The sequence below is a fragment of the Gobio gobio genome (assembly GCF_949357685.1).
Source record: "Gobio gobio genome assembly, chromosome: 17".
In the NCBI taxonomy this organism is placed as follows: Eukaryota; Metazoa; Chordata; class Actinopteri; order Cypriniformes; family Gobionidae; genus Gobio; species Gobio gobio.
The window spans coordinates 45,465,843-45,484,888 of NC_137110.1; the positions used below are offsets into that span (position 1 = coordinate 45,465,843).

At 37.4% G+C, this 19,046-nt stretch overlaps 1 protein-coding gene across 1 annotated transcript in view; it reads right to left on the minus strand.

Annotated features, from left to right (window-relative positions):
* The window catches only part of ptprfa (protein tyrosine phosphatase receptor type Fa), a gene marked incomplete at its 5' end in the record, with an annotated part of 188,387 nt that overhangs the window by 96,160 nt on the left and 73,181 nt on the right, over positions 1 to 19,046 (minus strand). Inside the window, 2 exons of the mRNA XM_079841132.1 lie at positions 660 to 929; positions 14,662 to 14,772. Of these exons, the coding sequence (XP_079697258.1) occupies positions 660 to 929; positions 14,662 to 14,772 (381 nt within the window). The remainder of the gene's footprint in view (positions 1 to 659; positions 930 to 14,661; positions 14,773 to 19,046) is intronic.

Here is a 19,046-nt window from a genome sequence, read left to right on the forward strand (position 1 = left end):
TTTTTAGAACGATTAGATGTTAGATCTCCTCTGCAGGGAGCCCTGCGCGCGCCTGATTCCCAGCTGACTCAAACACACGTGCATATAACATGCTGTATGTTAAACGCTCTGCAACGCACCCCCGTCCCAAGGAAGGCTGAACAGAGCAAGTACCCCAGACCTGCAATCCGGATGAAAATAACAGCGTTTCCTCGGCATCGCGGCAACAACACTCCAGCCTACTATACCACAACAGCGCCGCGATACAAAATGGCCTCACCCCCCCTTATTTAATATTCTCGGAGGAGGGGTTTATGTAAATATTGAGCCTGTTGATGTCACCAACCCTGGAGGAATGTGTGTAGTCGCCTGCTGGCCGTTTGCTGTAGTTCTTAGAAACTGATTTCTTTAAAAGCAAATATCTCCCTTTGCTTTAAACTTTGAACGTTGTAACTTTGCAGATGTTGTTTATGCTCAAGCAGCAACATTACACGCTAGCTAAAGTTAGAATAGTGAAATCGTGGTTTACCACCCCTTTAAATTGTAATATTACTTTTTTTACTGATACACCAATAGCTTTTGAACAGTAGTGCATCTTTAATAATGTATAAGAATGACACTTAGGATCTACTTAATCTTTGCACTTGAATGAAAAGTGCCTGAGGCTGAACGTCTCTTACCTTTGACCGTGATCTGAGCTGTGGTGTCGATCATGCCCAGGGAGGATATAGCCACACAGGTGTAGTTAGCCGACTGGCGGATGTTGGTGAGCTCCAACACATTTCGGCCAATGGGCATCTCCTCCTCTTTGGTTAGTTCCTGTTCACCCTTCATCCACTTCACGTAGGGCATGGGAGCGCCCACCGCCACACAGGTGAGGTTAACACTGCCTCCCGGCATCACTTCGTGATTGGTGGGCGGGATTGAGAAACGCGGCGGAACACGCCGTACTGTTGGAGGAGCGCAGGTGATGTTATAAGCAGAACACAGATTTAAGAAGGCAGAGATATGTTTCAGGCATGGCTCTGGATATACACCATTGACCTCTAGGATATAGAGTCTTTATTTGCTCTCTGACTAATTAATCTGAATGGACAAAAGCCAAACTAAATCAAGGGAATAGAGCGGAAAGCCTTAATATTCTAAACATTCACCGTATAAGAGTGTTTTTGACGGTAAATGCTTCTAAATGATTTTTTGGCTCTACAGTCGAGTCTCCTTATTGTGTCATCAAATTTAATTTCTTTCAAAGAGCTGGCAAGCTATTTACTGTTATGTCACTAAATTAACTCAATGTAATATCTCTCTTTGCATCTCAAATACACAGTAAAAATGCAGACAAAGAGCAACCTCAATCAAAACTGGTCACAAAATCCTTTCTTACGACCAGTATCACTGAGGTGTGCAATGCTTTTTTTCTACATTACAGGTCCCTGTCACACTATCTTGGACTGAGAGACACTCAGGATCTCACTGAGATGCAGACGGGCGAATGCCACGTCTCAGATTTGAACTTTAGACTTTCTCATCAATGTGACTGATAGCTTTCCTTTATCTTTCAAAGATATAAACTGGGAAACAGAGTCTGAAAAGACTAGTCATTTCTACTAGTCATTTATAAAGTTCTACACCTTCACTACCCCTTGCATGCTTAATTATTAAATATAAAAGATTTTCTGCAGAATTCTGCAGATCTTGCCCCCGAAATCATAACAGAAATTATATCTATAGTTTGCCGACAAAAAAAAAAAGATAATAACCCATTTTGGAAATTCTTTCTTGTTCGAAATGATCTGCATATGCCTCATTTGAGTATTTAAATGATGGCATGACAAAGCTCAGAAGTTTTTTTGCAAAGAAATGGATCTTATTTGGATCAAGCATGGCATAATTTGGCAGCATAAGATTGTGACCCTTTACACATTTAGTTGGTGTGCAGCCAAAGCCAAACCATCCTGTCCACTGAAGACACAGCAACCACTCAGTGTGTCTGCAGGGCTCCCATAAAAGAGCAGCATTTTCTGTAGACTTCATGGATAAGCAGTTGCCTGAGAGAGTCCATAGAGATTGCTAATAAACCAATCTTTTATAATGCCTCTCCGTATATAAAGTGGAATTGTTTGCAGATGGCAGCTGAGTTTAACAGGGAGCTCTGCGGCCAGACATCTGCCTTATATTTCACGGATAAACAAGTCTCACTTCAGAGAGACTTCAACTTACTTCCAAATCTGAACATTACCTGTTAATTTCCTTGTCATTACCATCACACTTTCAGACACAGGAAATTATTGTGTAGAAATGAGGAAACTGTGTGGCTGAATTGCAAATGCTCAGTATTTACTTGACTTGAATCCAATGTTTAAGAAAGTAGAGAACTAGCTACCACCCAAACTCCAACGATAAACTCAAGACATCTCTTTTTCACACACACATTTTAAATGCTTTAGTAGGGTAAAGTGTCCATTTTTGCCATTATCCGGTGAGATTTAACTATGTGCAAATTAGCGCTGAAAAGGTGTGGACAGGGTTATTTTTGAGCCTGACCTTATTGCATATCAACACAATCTCACTCCTATTCGTCACATATTGACACTTGGTCAGTTCCCTTCGGCACCACATTTTTACGCACAGGGTACGTTTTTTCAACGCGCAGTACTCCATTGATTTCAATGAGAAACCTTTAAAGTCATATACACGTTGGGTATGGTTATCGTCATGATGAAACTATATATTGGGTTATGATTTTGCCATTAAGACATGGAGTGTGATTCTCAATTTAATCAGCCAGCATCATTTTATTTACAATTATTTTCTTTTTTTATCTACGCTATTTAGACACGCTTTGCACACGTAACCCAACCCCATCCCTAAACCTACCCATTTGTGTATTATAAAACACACGATAACAGGCAGATACGACTGCAGCCACAATTTATTCAAAAAGTACAAATATTCCAAGTGTTCCGAGGCCAAATGATTGAATTGTGTGAAGAAAATCCCCAAAAGTGTTCAGCGCCGAGTCCATCCGCCGAAGATCATGAACACATTTCAAAAATTGCCGCCCGAAGAAACGTTACGTCAGCTTTTGATTTGACGATTGCATCATGCTAAAGAGTCGGTTTATCTTTTGAATGAGATATGACTGAGTGGAGTGTGTTTTCACGGAGCGGCGGGTTGGATCATCATTTCAGCGATTAAAACATTAAGATCAACTCTGTTCTTCACATAAAGATATTGTATGACTTCAGAAGACTTGGAATGCAACACGAGTTTATACTTTTATACTGTTTTTGGTCTGTGACTGTACTTTTATTTGCCTGTTATGTGTTTTATATTGTTGAGAAGTGGGTAGGTTTAGGGTGGGAGTGAGGTTAGTTGCTCCAAAATATAAAAGTAGCCTATACATATTTAGATCACATGCTAAACATTCCACTCCCATCGGCGGTTTTCTGGAATCGCGCTCTCACGCTAATTTGCCCTGTTTAGTAAATCTGCCCCCAAATGTGTAAAGTAAGACTGTAAACCAATGAGATTTCACTGTACACAAACAAAAATGAAAACTAACTGACGAACTGATGAACATCTTGCATGATAGTGGCTAGTTAATACAAAAAAATGGTGCTTTCTCGGTTTCTTTTCTGTGCGTGTGTAATTTGAACATATTGCTGTGGTTCAGGTACAGTAAATCAATATTTATTGCCAAATTTATTGACTCAAGACAGGTAAACACTGAGCAAATTGTGCTTATTGTGTCTGATCTGTACTGGACGTGGCCAGAGGCGGCCATAATAATCGTCATCTTTGAGAGATGAGCGTAGAGTTTGGACTTTTGAGATTGAGTTAAGTTTGTTAGTTGGGCAGGAATGCCTGCAGGTGTAATAGTGTAAGAGAGACATGACATTAATCCACGTTAGTCACTGTACATAGAGAGGATGATGTTACCCATGGACATGAGGGATGGTCACGACATGATGGCAAGAGTTTCTCTCAGTTAAAGGTTGTTAAAGTTTGAGAAGTCTTTGCTGGCTAGTAAAACAGACCGGCGTGAGCGATGCCAGTGGCCGCGGTGAGGTTAGAGAATGGGCGGAACAGAAATTAGTCACTGATCTCGTGAGAAGTATTGCTGGGAGTGTTAACAGAGCAATGGAAGCTTGCAGTTAGACATGCAGACAAACACATACAAGCAATTTGAAGAGAGAGAAAGCGAGAGCGAGAGAGAGAAAGATAATTGTTTTAATGGGGAGGTGATTGCAGGAGAGGGAGGTAGGCTTTATTCAATGCGCAAGCAATTTCAAATACACACACACACACACACACACACACACACACACACACACACACACACACACACACACACACACACACACACACACACACACACACACACACACACACACGCACACGCACACGCACACGCACACGCACACACGCACACAACATACACAACATACAATCCAAAGCACATCAATGGCCATGCAAGCATGAAGCAAAAAAGCACACATCAGCGATAGTCAACAGAGCATGCATGTGTGACATATAGAATAAAACACCAATAAATAAAAGAAATCCAAACAAATGAAACACAGTATGAACAAAATAGTGCACATAAGCCAATTTTAGCTTTGTCTGATCAATACAAAAGAAAAAAACATGATTGGATAACTCTCTGTAACAAGCTGTGATCAGAGAGGGATTCCACAACAAGCAAACTCCTGATCCTGCCAATGTTTCTGCTGTCAGGAATGGACATTACATTTGAATCATTTTCTGGCCTGTCAACTTGCTGCTAATCTTCTGGTCTGAGGTGGATTAGGAGAATCAGTCTCTAATCAGCATCAAAGCTGTGCTTTACAGACTCAACCAGCTCAAAATAAAAGTCCCATTCAAACACTGAAGAACAATGAACAAGCTGAAATACAAATGTGAACTCAGGGGTCAAAATGAACACTCACCGAATGCCAATTGAGAGTCATTTTGTTCAACCACCATTTGGCTAGATTTATTTTGAACTACAACATGTACTAATACAAGTGCGATAGATAGATAGATAGATAGATAGATAGATAGATAGATAGATAGATAGATAGATAGATAGATAGATAGATAGATAGATAGATAGATAGATAGATAGATAGATAGATAGATAGATAGATAGATAGATAGATAGATAGATAGATAGATAGATAGATAGATAGATAGATAGATAGATAGATAGATAGATAGATAGATAGATAGATAGATAGATAGATAGATAGATAGATAGATAGATAGATAGATAGATAGATAGATAGACAGCAAATTTTCTCAATTTATTTCAAATTGACAAGTGTCACAAAACTTGAGTGAACTTCCTGAATGAAGAGAGTTCAAAACTAAGACTATTATGTTGGAATGTCTCATTTGTGCTCTGCAGATGCCAATGAGAGAGACTGCAGAACAACAGCAGTTAAGATATCTCGCCCAAGGCCACATAAAGTGAAGAATGCGTTAAGACATGAAGACCTGAAGAGATCATTAGCATAGAGATCGGAGTGACCTAGAAACGGCTGCCATAAACCTGGGACTCTGTAACTCAACCACCGCCTCCATATCAAGAACAGTTGGTGGTTATGGTTGTTTGAAAGGTCTTGATGTTACAATAGGCTCTTCAAATGAGTTTACTGGTTTCTGGACTTTTAGAGCAAAAGGCCCTTTTCACAGACTTTGATGACGTGTTTTAACGGTCATCAATATCGTAAATCTTGCTACGTTTTTTGTATTGTCATTTTTTTAAATGTATGTACATTTATAACACTAATACTTTTGTATTAGCAATAACAAGTTATTGCTGCTGTGAGGGTGTTTCTATTGGAAAATTAATAAAAATAAAAAACAATTCTCTTTTCACTGCCGTTATCAATCTCTCTCTATTTTTTCCCTCTTTTTGAAAGTTGTGAACTCACTATTGTGGCGTTTTTCTTTTGCTATTTGAGCAAATGGGGACACAAAAAATATATTTAATGTAGTCTCTCATTCACCGCTATAAAAGTTAACCCAACTATGGGTGTATAGAAAAGCACCTAGATAGTTTCCAAAAAATTTTTTTTTTAAATCCATGAATAAATAAATGTGATAATAATAAATAAATGTGAATAATTGTGACATTTTCTTGACAATTAAGCAAAAATATCATTTTTTTTTTAAATAATGACAAGTTGCAGACAAGTATACAACATAATACTTTTTAAAGTATAAAGTATTTAAATATATATAATTTGTTTTATTTTTTATGCGAAATCGTATTTATGTCTATTCGTATATATTTTAGATTTTGAATGTGAAAACTTAGGGGTTCTTTTACGTCCAGCTGTAAACCTCTTTCTTGTGTTAACTGGAAACTAATTTTCAATCCTGGAAGACTTACATTCTTTGACAGTGTTGTTTTTATTTTCCTTAAAGTGATAGTTCACTCAAAAACGAACATTTTGTCATCATTCACTCACCCACACCTCAAGTTGTCCCACACCTGTATGAGATTCTTTCTTCTGTTGGACACAAAAGAAGATATTTTAAAGAATGTTGGTATTTTTTTCTCTACTGTGGAAGTCAGCGGGGTCCATCAACTCTATTATATACTATTATCTATGATTACCAACATTCTTTCAAATATATTCTTTTCGTGTTCAACAGAAGAAAGAAACTTACACAGGTTTGGAACGACATGAGGGTGAGTAAATGATGACAAAAATGTCATTTTTGCATGAACTATCCCTTGAAGTGTCCACACTTCAAAGGGAAAAGGCTAATCTACCAATGCCATTCAATGTTCTTGTCTATACTAAACAGCTTGTTTCCATGATAATGTACAGAATTCCTGGGTTCATCCACTTCGGGTTTGCTGGAAGGATAATGACTCCTCTCGCTGAGAGGAAAACCTCATTTGCTTTCTGCCATCTTATTTTCTGTCTGTTTGTATTGTTCTCCACATCGGAAGTCCTCACCAAATGGCTAATTCCAAAATAAACAATGAACACTGCTTTAGCCAGCTTAAATACTTGAGAACTCAAAAGGCTTTCTGGCAGTTCATTGGCGTAACAGAACAGGCCCTCTGAAGAAGGAGCAGAGCAGAACGCACAGGGGATTGCTGCCATCTTTGAAATTTGAACTGGTATATAAACAGGTCTGATCCGCTAAGCTAAGGGTGGATTCCTCTGATTGTTCTTTGACCTCTGAGTTCAGGCTTTGAACAACAGCATATCACCCTGTTCATTTAGAAAGAATGATGCTGCTATCCTCTGTTTTCACAAACAAGACCAGACTACGCTGCACAAAACACCTACAATTCATGAGCGTGCACGCAAGAAGAACGTCTGTAAACAAGTACATAAAATACTTGATACGAACCAAATAACTGGAAGAAAGGGTGTTTTCACACTTCAACTGTTCAATCAGTGTCATTCTGTGCATGTTAAGTTTTAGTAGTTAAAACCAAAGGAACTAAAACATGAGTACATAAAGTAAAGAGTCATTACTTCGCTATAGTGAAAATCTGTTGTCGCTATACTCAGTACTGCTGTTCAAAAGCCAAATAATGTGAAGCAAATCAAACTCAGGAGTGCAACAAAAAACAGCCAGATGGATATTTCATACAGAATACAGCATAATTTGCAATTGGCATGAATGTCATTTGGCAAAAAACAAAAGCGTGACTGAAAAACTTAACATTGGTTTCCATTTTTTAAACAAAAGAACTATGGTGTGGAGCCAAAAAACACAATGCATCGATCTCAGGTTCAGACCGAGCAATCGAAGTGTGAAAACAGCCTAAAAGATCCCTGAAGTTGCTTTAGGGCTTTTTACAAAAATGTCTGAAAACAACAAAACATCCACATTTCTGACACATGCAACATAACGAAGAAGACCAGGCTGAAACGTGATGCAGCCAGCAGCATGCATGGGTTTGTAAGGGAGAGGACAGTGTCAGAGATTCAGGTAGAGCAGAGCTCCAGAGAGACTGGCACACGACACGGCAGGAGCTGCCAGCAGGGGGACGCACGCCGCCTCCCATCCGCCGACCCTCTGCGTAGGAGGAGAGATAGTGAAAAGAACGCACCTTCCCGCTGGTCTGAGAGTGAGGAGTGGATTGATTTTGGATGGCAGGGTGCGATGAAGATGGAGGAAGGGAAACAAAAGAGAAGAGAGCAGGAGGAAGACAAGGAGAAACAGAGAGAGTAAAACAGGCAAATATTCTGCTTATCCATAAAAGAGAGATGAGAACATGGAGACAACAACAGCACCAAAACACACTCGTGCATCCATTCATTTCTACATTTCTTCTATTATAAATCAAGGTGTATCTTATGACAGTTTATGCATAACATACAGGTCAGATCTGAATGTCGATGCATTGCAAGCGTATACTTAACATGCGTTCTCGCATTACTGTGGTGGTAACTAACCTCAGTGACAAATTATAATTACTATAAGCTAACCCAAACCCTAAGAAAACTTCGAATTGTTTTACGTACACCAGTGTGCACACAAAATGAATTAAGTAACATATCCATATCGTATCTACAATATTTCAACTGCAATTTTATTTTCTTACTTAGAATTTGTGTCTTGTTTTTTATGGAAGCTTGTTTCTGCCATTTCCATTAGCAGTGTGTACTGTTATTTCATTAATTTCAAGACATTTTGGTCAATAAAGACATTAAATATGCTGTTCAGTATGTTTTTCTTTTTTCAGTTTGGCACAAACCTTACCGTCAAAAATAAGAACTTTATAATTGTAATTTTTAACTAATTTCTCATTTGAGTTTAATTTCCATGTTGAGTTAACTTAAATATGTAAGTGCACACTTAAAATTAACACCAAGTTAAGTGAACTGAATTGTTTAAGTGAACTTAAATATACAAGTTTTGGGAGACTCCATTACTCAATTGAATTGAGGGAATGAGTGTACTTGAATCAATTGAGTTCAATTGAATTGTGAGATATAAAGTCAGAATTGTGAGATATAAAGTCAGAATTGTGAGATATAAACCTGCAATTCTGACTTTATAACTCGCAATTCTGACTTCTTTTCTTTTTGAGTTGTAAAGTCAAAATTACATAATATAAAGCTAGATTTGCGATAGTCTATTTATAGTCTATTATAAAGGGATTTTTTTATCTCAAAATTGTGAGTGTATATCTCACAATTCTGACTTTATATCTAGCAATTGCGTGTTATAAAGTCAACACAATTATCTAAAAATTCTTAAATCAAGACATTGACTTGAGAAGCAAAATGCCTTAAGTCTTGCTTTCTCAAAAATCTATACACATTTAAGTGATTTATGCTTGAATTGAGGTTTTATCTAGTATAGTGTGTCATAGTGGACGATAATCGATGCCTAGCATGTAACATTTTTCTCTGTCCTACACGACAGGTTCTGTCACATGTGTGACGCTGACCAATAGGAGCACAGAAGCTCTACCATACACAGCTTTCAAACATGGCAAAACGAAAGAAACGATGATATTGGTGCTGCTAGGTGAAATTATGCAATGGAGGAAAGGTTTATGGAGCTCTGGCAACAATATTCCTGCCTTTATGATGTTTCCTCGAGGGACTACAACGACAAAAGATAAATGCTGGCAAACGCTCTAGTTTCTGAAAGTCAGTCGCTAGTTCCGCCTTCTCAATGACATCATCGTTAACGATGGCAAGCGATGATTCGTCGGGAAGCAACGTGTAGTCTGACATGTCTCTTGTCCACAACACAACAAGAATTTAGGAGTCATGTTTCTTCGTCTCTTCATGATGGATCTGTACTCCTCGGTTGTAAGTCGCTTTGGATAGAAGCGTCTGCTAAATGCATAAATGTATGAATGTTTGTAAAATGTATCTGAACCGGGCATAATTTCAATAAATTTTTTTGAAAAAAAGGTTCATGTCTTAAGTCATTTTGCTTCTCAAGTAAATGTATCTAGATTTACAAATGCTTAGATATTTGCCCTGGAAAACAAGACAAAAATACAGAGTAAGAAAATAATTTTTTGCATTGTTCTGCCTAAACCTCCCAAATTTACAAACACACACACACACACACACACACACACACACACACACACACACACACACACACACACACACACACACACACACACACACACACACACACACACACACACACACACACACACACACACACACACACACACACACACACACACACACACACACACACACACACACACACACACACACACACACACACACACACACACACACACACACACACACACACACACACAAACAAACAAACAAACAAACAAACAAACAAACACAGAAGAAGCATGATGCAGGACCCTCAACAGTGCTTGAGTGTCTCAGTGTGATAAGGCACATGGGAATGAGAGTGAATACACACACTTCTTTCACATGAAAGGATAAGCAATTATGGAATGATCACTCTCATATACAGTGATACTCACTGCAGTTGGACCCAAAGAAAAAGAGAAATAAGAGTAAAAGAGAGACGGGGAGGAAGTGCACTAAACAAACACACACAGGCCCACACACAGCGTTCAGAAGAGATCTGTTAGATGTACATGTGTGTCAGTGAAGTTTACACACCTGTAGAGAGACTCTAGTTAGTTAGACTAAGAACAAAACCACATCACAGCATACAGAAAATATCCTCATTAGTAGAGCTGGGTGATATTGGCATTTACAATATGCAATATTATTTTGTTGGCACTATAAAATTGGCTTTGCATCTGCTGCTCGATATCAAGACACATTAGAGGTTTAAATGAGAGATTCTAGTAAATTTTAATAGCATTATTACTCATTTTATCTCACTATCAAAAACATTGTTCTTTCAAATTGTCCATTTCAATGAATAGATTCAATGATTCAGTGATTCAATGATTCATTAGATCAAAGTGCTTATTGAAGTGCCTGTGTGGCAATTTATATGCTTTAAAATATTTTAATAAAAATATATACCTATGAAAATACTGTTTACTATTCCTATTTATAATAAATAAAAATAAAATAAATACATAAATAAAACTGATTCAATATTCTTCTCATTCATTTAGTGAAAACCCATGTAAAAACATGTCTTAATTTTACTGTACTTTACTTGTTTTAAGCATTTTGAATTTACTTGCAATGACTGTTTGGTTAAACTGACTTATACAAATACTGCAAATACTTAAATATTGAGATGAAAGCCAAAGGGCTAAAATATTGCATATCATTTTTAAGGGCTATATCGTCCAGCCCTACTCATTAGTTATAGGATAACAATGCAAGATAAACAAATATACACACAGTTAACTATGAAGACACATCAATAGTAAATCCTTGAATAGAAACGCAATAAATGTATGACACTATACCATTGAAAAATTCATGGACTAACAAAATGAGAACATCTCTCTCTCTCTCACCATAAAGCATCAGATACTCATACATATATATTAAATGTCATTCATCAAAAGGCACGTCCTGAGAGTGTGTGTGGTCTGTGTAAAGATCAAAGGGCTCCGGAGAGAATTCACATGATATGATCTTCACGATGCATCATTTATATGAGTTTCTCTCTGATTGGTCGAGGGCTTGAGAATTTATGGACAAAGATTTGTCTCTAGTTCTCATTTCCCCTGCTTTCATATCGAACACTGCTCTCTCTCTCTCTCTCTCTCTCTCACACACACACACACACACACACACACACACACACACACACACACACACACACACACACACACACACACACACACACACACACACACACACACACACACACACACACACACACACACACACACACACACACACACACACACACACACACACACACACACACACACACACACACACACACACACACACTATCAAAGAGCAACGTATCACAACATTTAAAGGTCTGAATTTGAAGTGGGCTTTAAGCACTTGCCAGGCAAAAGTGGAAGTTTTTTTAGTGGTCTCTGAATCAGCTGTAATAAATCCTGACATTAATGAGGGAATTTCCGCAATGGGATTCTCCAATCTGGCTTGCAAGTCTCAACATGGTCCTTTCTTTGATGCCCTGACAACATTTACACCGTTTCCATCCTTCATGACCAGCAGCATTAGAGGATACTTTATCTAATTTAATATTCTCTACTATTGTAAAATATATTCTGCACTTTTCCCCGAAGTGTAATAGTTTAATATCAACTTCAACCTCTCTCTGACTTTAATTAAATAGTTTTTGCTACTGTACCTTTAAGACTTTTATATGTAAATGATCTCTGATGGAAGGCTGACCTCTTCACAACTAACACTTAAAGCGGTCTGCACAGTTTATAGCACAGCTATCAAATATATTCTGCAATAATCAATTTAATACTCAACTAATGTTGCAGATCGCTAATGGACAAAAATGATGAGAATATAATCGCTCTAACATCATAAAACAGTTTCCCACTATCAACTATAATCATCTTGAATATGATAACTTTTAAAAATTACATTAATAGTAAAGATAAGCATATTATTTCACAGTAAAGGCTTAAAACCAATAAAACCTGAGGAAAGAAAGAAAGGAACATTTTCCCAGTAAAGGAGTTGGAAATATGATTAATTTCAAGTGAATCAGTTCTTTCCATTTCAATGAATAGATTCAAGATTCAATGATTCAATGATTCACTGTTTCAAAGATTTGTTTGCTCAAAATTGCCTTTGTGGCAATTTGACTGTAAATGTTTTAGTAAAATATACGGTTTATCTAGGCAAATACTATTAAAGGGATAGTTCACCCAAAAAAAATGAAAATGTGATGTTTATCTGCTTACCCATCCAAGATATAGGTGACTTTGTTTCTTCAGTAGAACACAAGTAAAGATTTTAACTCCAACCGTTGCAGTCTGTCAGTTGTATAATGCATGTCAATGGTAACAAAATCTATGAGAGTAAACAAAACATGCACACACAAATCCATATTGAATCCTGCGGCTCGTGAAGACACATTGATGTCTTAAGACACGAAACGATTGGTTTGTGCGAGAAACCGAACAGTATTTATATCATTTTTTACCTCTAATACACCACTATGTCCAACAGCCTTCAGCGCGTGATCACTTCTGGTAAGTGAGGTCAATCAGTCCCTCCAGAAAAACGCGATCGCATAATTCAATGTTTGTGCGGGGGCCAATTTTTTTCAAATACACTTCACTTTCGGTGCATAAATTGCAGATTTCTGTGCACAAAATATGCGGGCTTGCATGATTTCATAATCCCGCAATTTTCGTTGCAAAAAAGTCACATATATCTTAGCAGAAAGTTGAAAAATGTTGCGTTTACTTCACACAAGAACAGCCATTTCCCCCTATTGCCATGGGAACGTTATGAAGTGACGTAATTACACGATGTGAACTTCATCGAAAAGCAACTTTACAGCTGTAAGACTGCACTTTTTTTGTTACCAGTGGGTTAAATCATGTTTCAAAAACCTTACAGTTGTAAGTATATTAGTAGTATGTATATTTACGTTTTATGCACTTTGTGCATTGGAAGCACTTATTTTAACAGAATATCTGTTTTGTATAGCTACCTCTGTAAAACAGGAAGCACACATTTAATTTTTTAAATATTTTATTTATTCATTTTTACAGAAGTTGTAGCATATTCCTTTTGTAAAGCTACAGAACTTGGTTGACTCAATGTTTTGTAAGTTTGAGCCATGTGTTTATTAAGGTCTGAAATAAAACAAGATGAGAACTTAAATATTCCCAACACTTTCTGTGATGTAGTATGCTTGCTTATCATAGGAAGTAATAAGAATTCATTTTACATTAAGGTAGTAGCCTAGTGAGAACAGGGCTTTGGGGGAATCACTTTTTTTTAAGCCGCAGTTTTTGCAAGTTCCCGCAATTTTATTGCATAAAATTGCATAAATATCCTGCATATTCCATCGCATTTTTTAAGAAAACGTGCCGCAAAATCAAGGATTTTTGCCCGCAACAGTCACCCAAAAAAATCACAATGTACACAATATGGCGTAGAGAAACACGCGAGAGATCTGCCACTTGCGTAAACTACGCCAGATCGCGTACATTGGTTATTGACCTCGCTTACCTGAAGTGATCGCGCGCTGAGGGCTGTTGGACATAGTGGTGTATTAGAGGTAAAAAATTATATAAATACTGTTCGGTTTCTTACACAAATCGACATCAAGACACATGTGTCATCACGAGCCGCAGGGTTTAATTTAGATTTGTCTGTGCATGTTTTTTTTACTCTCATAGATTTTGTTACCATTCACATGCATTATACGACTGACAGACTGCAACAATTGGAGTTCAAAATCTTAATTTGTGTTCTACTGAAGAAACAAAGGGTGGTAAGCAGATAAACATAGCATTTTCATTTTTGGGTGAACTATCCCTTTAACTGTGCATTACTATTCAAATAAAATGAAATGTTCTTCTCATTCATTTAGTGAAAAACTGTGTGAAAACATTTCTTGATTATTAAAAATGGGAAAACAATGGAAAAGTTCTCCATCTGTAGAATCGTGCTTCTATTAAGACAAATGGGTGATTAAAGAGAAATGTGAGTTTTTTGAGTGACAGGTCCTGTTCTGGCCGTAGTAAAGCCTGTTTGGAGAGCAGATCGAGATCAAACGGGATGGGGCTTTGGATTTGGTTGAAGATCTTACCTCTGACGTAGAGGTTGGCAGGAGCAGAGTAGCGTGTTCCTGCGCTGTTCACCGCCACACACTCATACTTGCCCTGGTCCGACTCCTCGCTGTGCTCGATCTGCAGCGCCCCTGCAAACACAACATAAGCAATCACAAACCAACAAAAATGCTCTCTCACACACTCACAAGCAATCGACACCTCCATCGCTTTAAACGAGGGTGGCCCGAGGAAAAGACATTTTTTTCTGCACACTTCATTGACTAACACTCGGCTGGCATATGACCTTTCTTGTCTCTCTAAATACTGAAAGAAAAGAGCAACATCTTTCACTCCATAATTCAATAAATCTAAAGCAAACAGAGTTATTTATTCATCGTGGCAAGTAAAAAGACCTGCAGGCTAAGCCAGGTATAACCGTCACTGCATAAAAGCTCTGCTATTCTGCTAGCCAAGACAAAGCCGTGCTCCTACAGAATGGATCTATTAAGACGTAACACAGCCTCTGCAATTGCTGTCAATACATCCTCAATGCATCCAAACAATAGAAAGTACAGCTGGACTAAAACTAAAAGCTTGTTTTTTTTCTGCCAGCAATATCATGACAGATAAAGTTCTCGCAGTTCGTTATCTCCATCTCATACAGCCACTTACCTGGATTCAGCATTCTGTTCATCTTAATAACACACATAAATTAACACAAACATTTCATTTGCATTTTGTTCTGATAAAGAAAATGAAATAATTAACTCATTAGGTTTTCAGTATGGCGGTGCTGTTTGTTTGCGTGATGTGACATACATCATGCAATCTGTGGATGATGGAAGCACACCGAGAAAACTAAAAATGTTGTCAGTGTATTTCAGAAGTAGTCCTGAAATGCATTATGGGATGGGTTTACACATGTGCATTAACAATAGAAACATAATCGAAAGACTGTGAGTGTATGAGACCTCATTACGATACTGAGCATTAACCTCGCTCCAAGAGTGCATTAGACAAACGAATTACCCTTTAAAACACTTACGGCACACATAAACACATACACACACACATTAGATCTGTTCCAAACCCCAGTGAGCTGCCTCGCTGTCTAAAGGCCCGTTCACACCAAGGACGATTGCTATAACGATAAAGATATAAGCTGCATCCGAAATCGAATACTTCTCTACTATATAGTATGCGAAAAACAGTACGCCAACAGAGTGGTATGTTCGAATTCATAGTATTCGAAAAACAGTAGGCGAAAAGTATGCGGATGACCTACTACTTCCGGCGAGATTCTGAAGTGTGCATACGATGGACACTTTACTATCCCATGAGGCCACGGGAGACGAGCTATAAATGGAGGTGATGGGACGCAACTGACTGGTAAGTCACATGATCATGACAACATGGCGGATGTAGTATGTCCGGATTACATTCATTCTACATTCATTCATACTATAAAGAACATACTTTACGGTCACAAAGTTCGTTCAAATTCAAATGTAGTACCTACTCACATAGTGCGCGATTTCGGACGCAGCCATAGTTCTAAAAATCATTTTAAATGTAAAATAGCTACAAATCACAACTATAGAGTTGTGGCACAGAGAAACGACATCGTTGGAATCACTTTCAGAATTATTTTTTTTCCACCTGATGAACGATAAAAACTGACAGCCAATCAGAATCCACCAGATTTCAAATAGCTCATGCATTTAAAGTGGCAGCTGACAAAACCCTGCAGCACTGATGTGGATGCTAATATAGTTATTGTTATAGTTGTCTTTATAGTTATCGTTCTTGGTGTGAATGGGTCTTGATGTCTATTTAGGGATCAACCATGGTTATTATTGTTAACTATAGCTAAAACTATAAAAAAAAAAAACATTTTCATTACTTAAAAAAAAAAATTTGAACTTATCAGCTAGTTGCCAAGGCAACATTTCTAATAGTCATTTAAGTACTAAAATAAGTAAACCTGAATAAACTAAAAATAAAAACTAAAGAAATTTAGTCTATGACATATATATAACAAAACATAATTAATCATTAAATACAAAATAAAAAAACACTAAAATAACACTGGCATTCCGGACTGTGGCTTAAACCAGGGGTTTTCAAACTTTACAATGGCAAGGACCCTCAAATATGATGAACCTTTTATGAGGGCCCCCTTCCTAAAATCCATCTACATATTTTTATGTATGAAAAAACATTTAAACTGTTAGATAAATAGTAGGCTAAGTGTGATATTATAAATAGCCTACAATATATTGTTTCCAAACTTAAATTGGCTAAACTTAATGTTGGATGTATAAACCTGAAGAAGAACCTTTTCAATTCAACATTATTTGTATAAGCAACATTCACAAAAAATGTATGCAGCTTATACTACGTTAATAATACTGTTTTACAATCCCAGTGAGAAGATAAAGGAGAAAGATACAAAGCAAACATTTACAATTCTGGAAGGTATGTACGGCAAGAAAGGAGAGAAACATTTACAAATTAAACAGTTAGAATGTTCAGTAGACTTTATCCATTTTTGCTTTGTCTTTTTACTCTCTGAAATTTTCTGGGGACCCTTTAGAACCTTTTGAGATTTCAGTTTGAAAACCCCTGGCTTAAACACCAAGGTCATGAGTTTGATTCCGAGGGAATGAATGAACTGATCAAATGTTTAGCATGAATGCAAAGTCGCTTTGGATAAAAGCATCTGCCAAATGCATAAATGTATGATTTCCAAACTTGTATCTTTTAATTTAGCCGTTTTCTGTTTGCAATAGACTTCGCTTTACGCCTATGATACTTATGAATGCAGCTCAACAGCGTTTGGAGCAGAGCTACTGTCTCTTTCTTTAGTCATCAGGAAAGCAGGCTATTCTATCACTTATTACATCTGAAACCCTAGTATCCGACTGATGCTGAAAGATGTCATTCTGCCCTCTCTCAGTCTAATCTCACTTTCTCACCCTGATATTCCCTCTGAAGAGATCGGCTCAGAGATACAGTCAAATTTTGAATTTCTTTTTTTTTTACATCGGTCCTGTCATGTCAACGGTGAGCTTTTCTATCCCTCAGTCTGGACTCTCCTGCTAAAAGCCTGAAGACGAGAGGTGCTTAGATAATACAAACTGTCATAATGACATTACGTTTTTCTCCTGCGGGCAATGAGATGTTGTCAAGGTATCTGACAATTTCTCAAACAGCACTGCAGCTCTGCTGAGTTATTGATCAGACAGACTGCCAGTCATCAGAACAGGCCTACGTCTTTGAATAAAGGTCAATTCAGATGAAAATGACAGTTAAGCACATTTCCCCCAAATCCTCATCACTGTAATACTTCGAAAAAAAGTGGTAATTGTTGGTCATTTCTGTTACTCTCAAAGAGGATACTCCCTACCTCAATTATTTATATAGCAGTATAAATTAAAATAAATAAATAAAATAAGCATCAATATATGATCAATACTACGGCGCCCCGCACATGACATGCAGGAAAATAGGAAATAGTAAATTGTGCGCATGATTTATAAATCGATGTAATGTATTAGTAAATCGTGCGCACGATTTATAAACCGAAGGAACAAATTAGTAAATCGTGTGGACGGTTTAGCAAGTCGAGGGAACGAAGTAGTAAATTGTGCACATTATTTATAAATCGAGGGAAGGAAATAGTAAATTATGCGTACGATTTATAAACCGAGGGAACGAATTAGTAAATCATGTGGACGGTTTAGCAAGTTGAGGGAACGAAGTACTGAATCGCCCATGTAATTTAGCAAATTGAGGGAAGGAAATAGTAAATTGTGCGCATGATTTATAAATTGAGGTAATGTATTAGTAAATCGTGCGCACGATTTATAAACCGAAGGAACAAATTAGTAAATTGTGTGGACGGTTTAGCAAGTCGAGGGAACGAAGTAGTAAATTGTGCACATGATTTATAAATCGTGGGAAGGATATAGTAAATTGTGCGTACGATTTATAAAGCGAGGGAACAAATTAGTAAATCGTGTAAATGGTTTAGCAAGTCGAGGGAACGAAGTAGTAAATTGTGCACATGATTTATAAATCGTGGGAAGGATATAGTAAATTGTGCGTACGATTTATAAAGCGAGGGAACAAATTAGTAAATCGTGTAAATGGTTTAGCAAGTCGAGGGAATGAAGTACTAAATCGTCCATGTGATTTAGCAAATCGAGGGAAGGAAATAGTAAATTGTGCGCATGATTTATAAATCGAGGGAAGGAAATAGTAAACTGTGCGCATGATTTATAAATCGAGGTAATGTATTAATAAATTGTGCGCACGATTTATAAACCGAGGGAACGAATTATTAAATCATGTGGGGGGTTTAACAAGTCGAGGGAACAAAGTAGTAAATCGTCCACACGATTTAGCAAATCAACGGAAC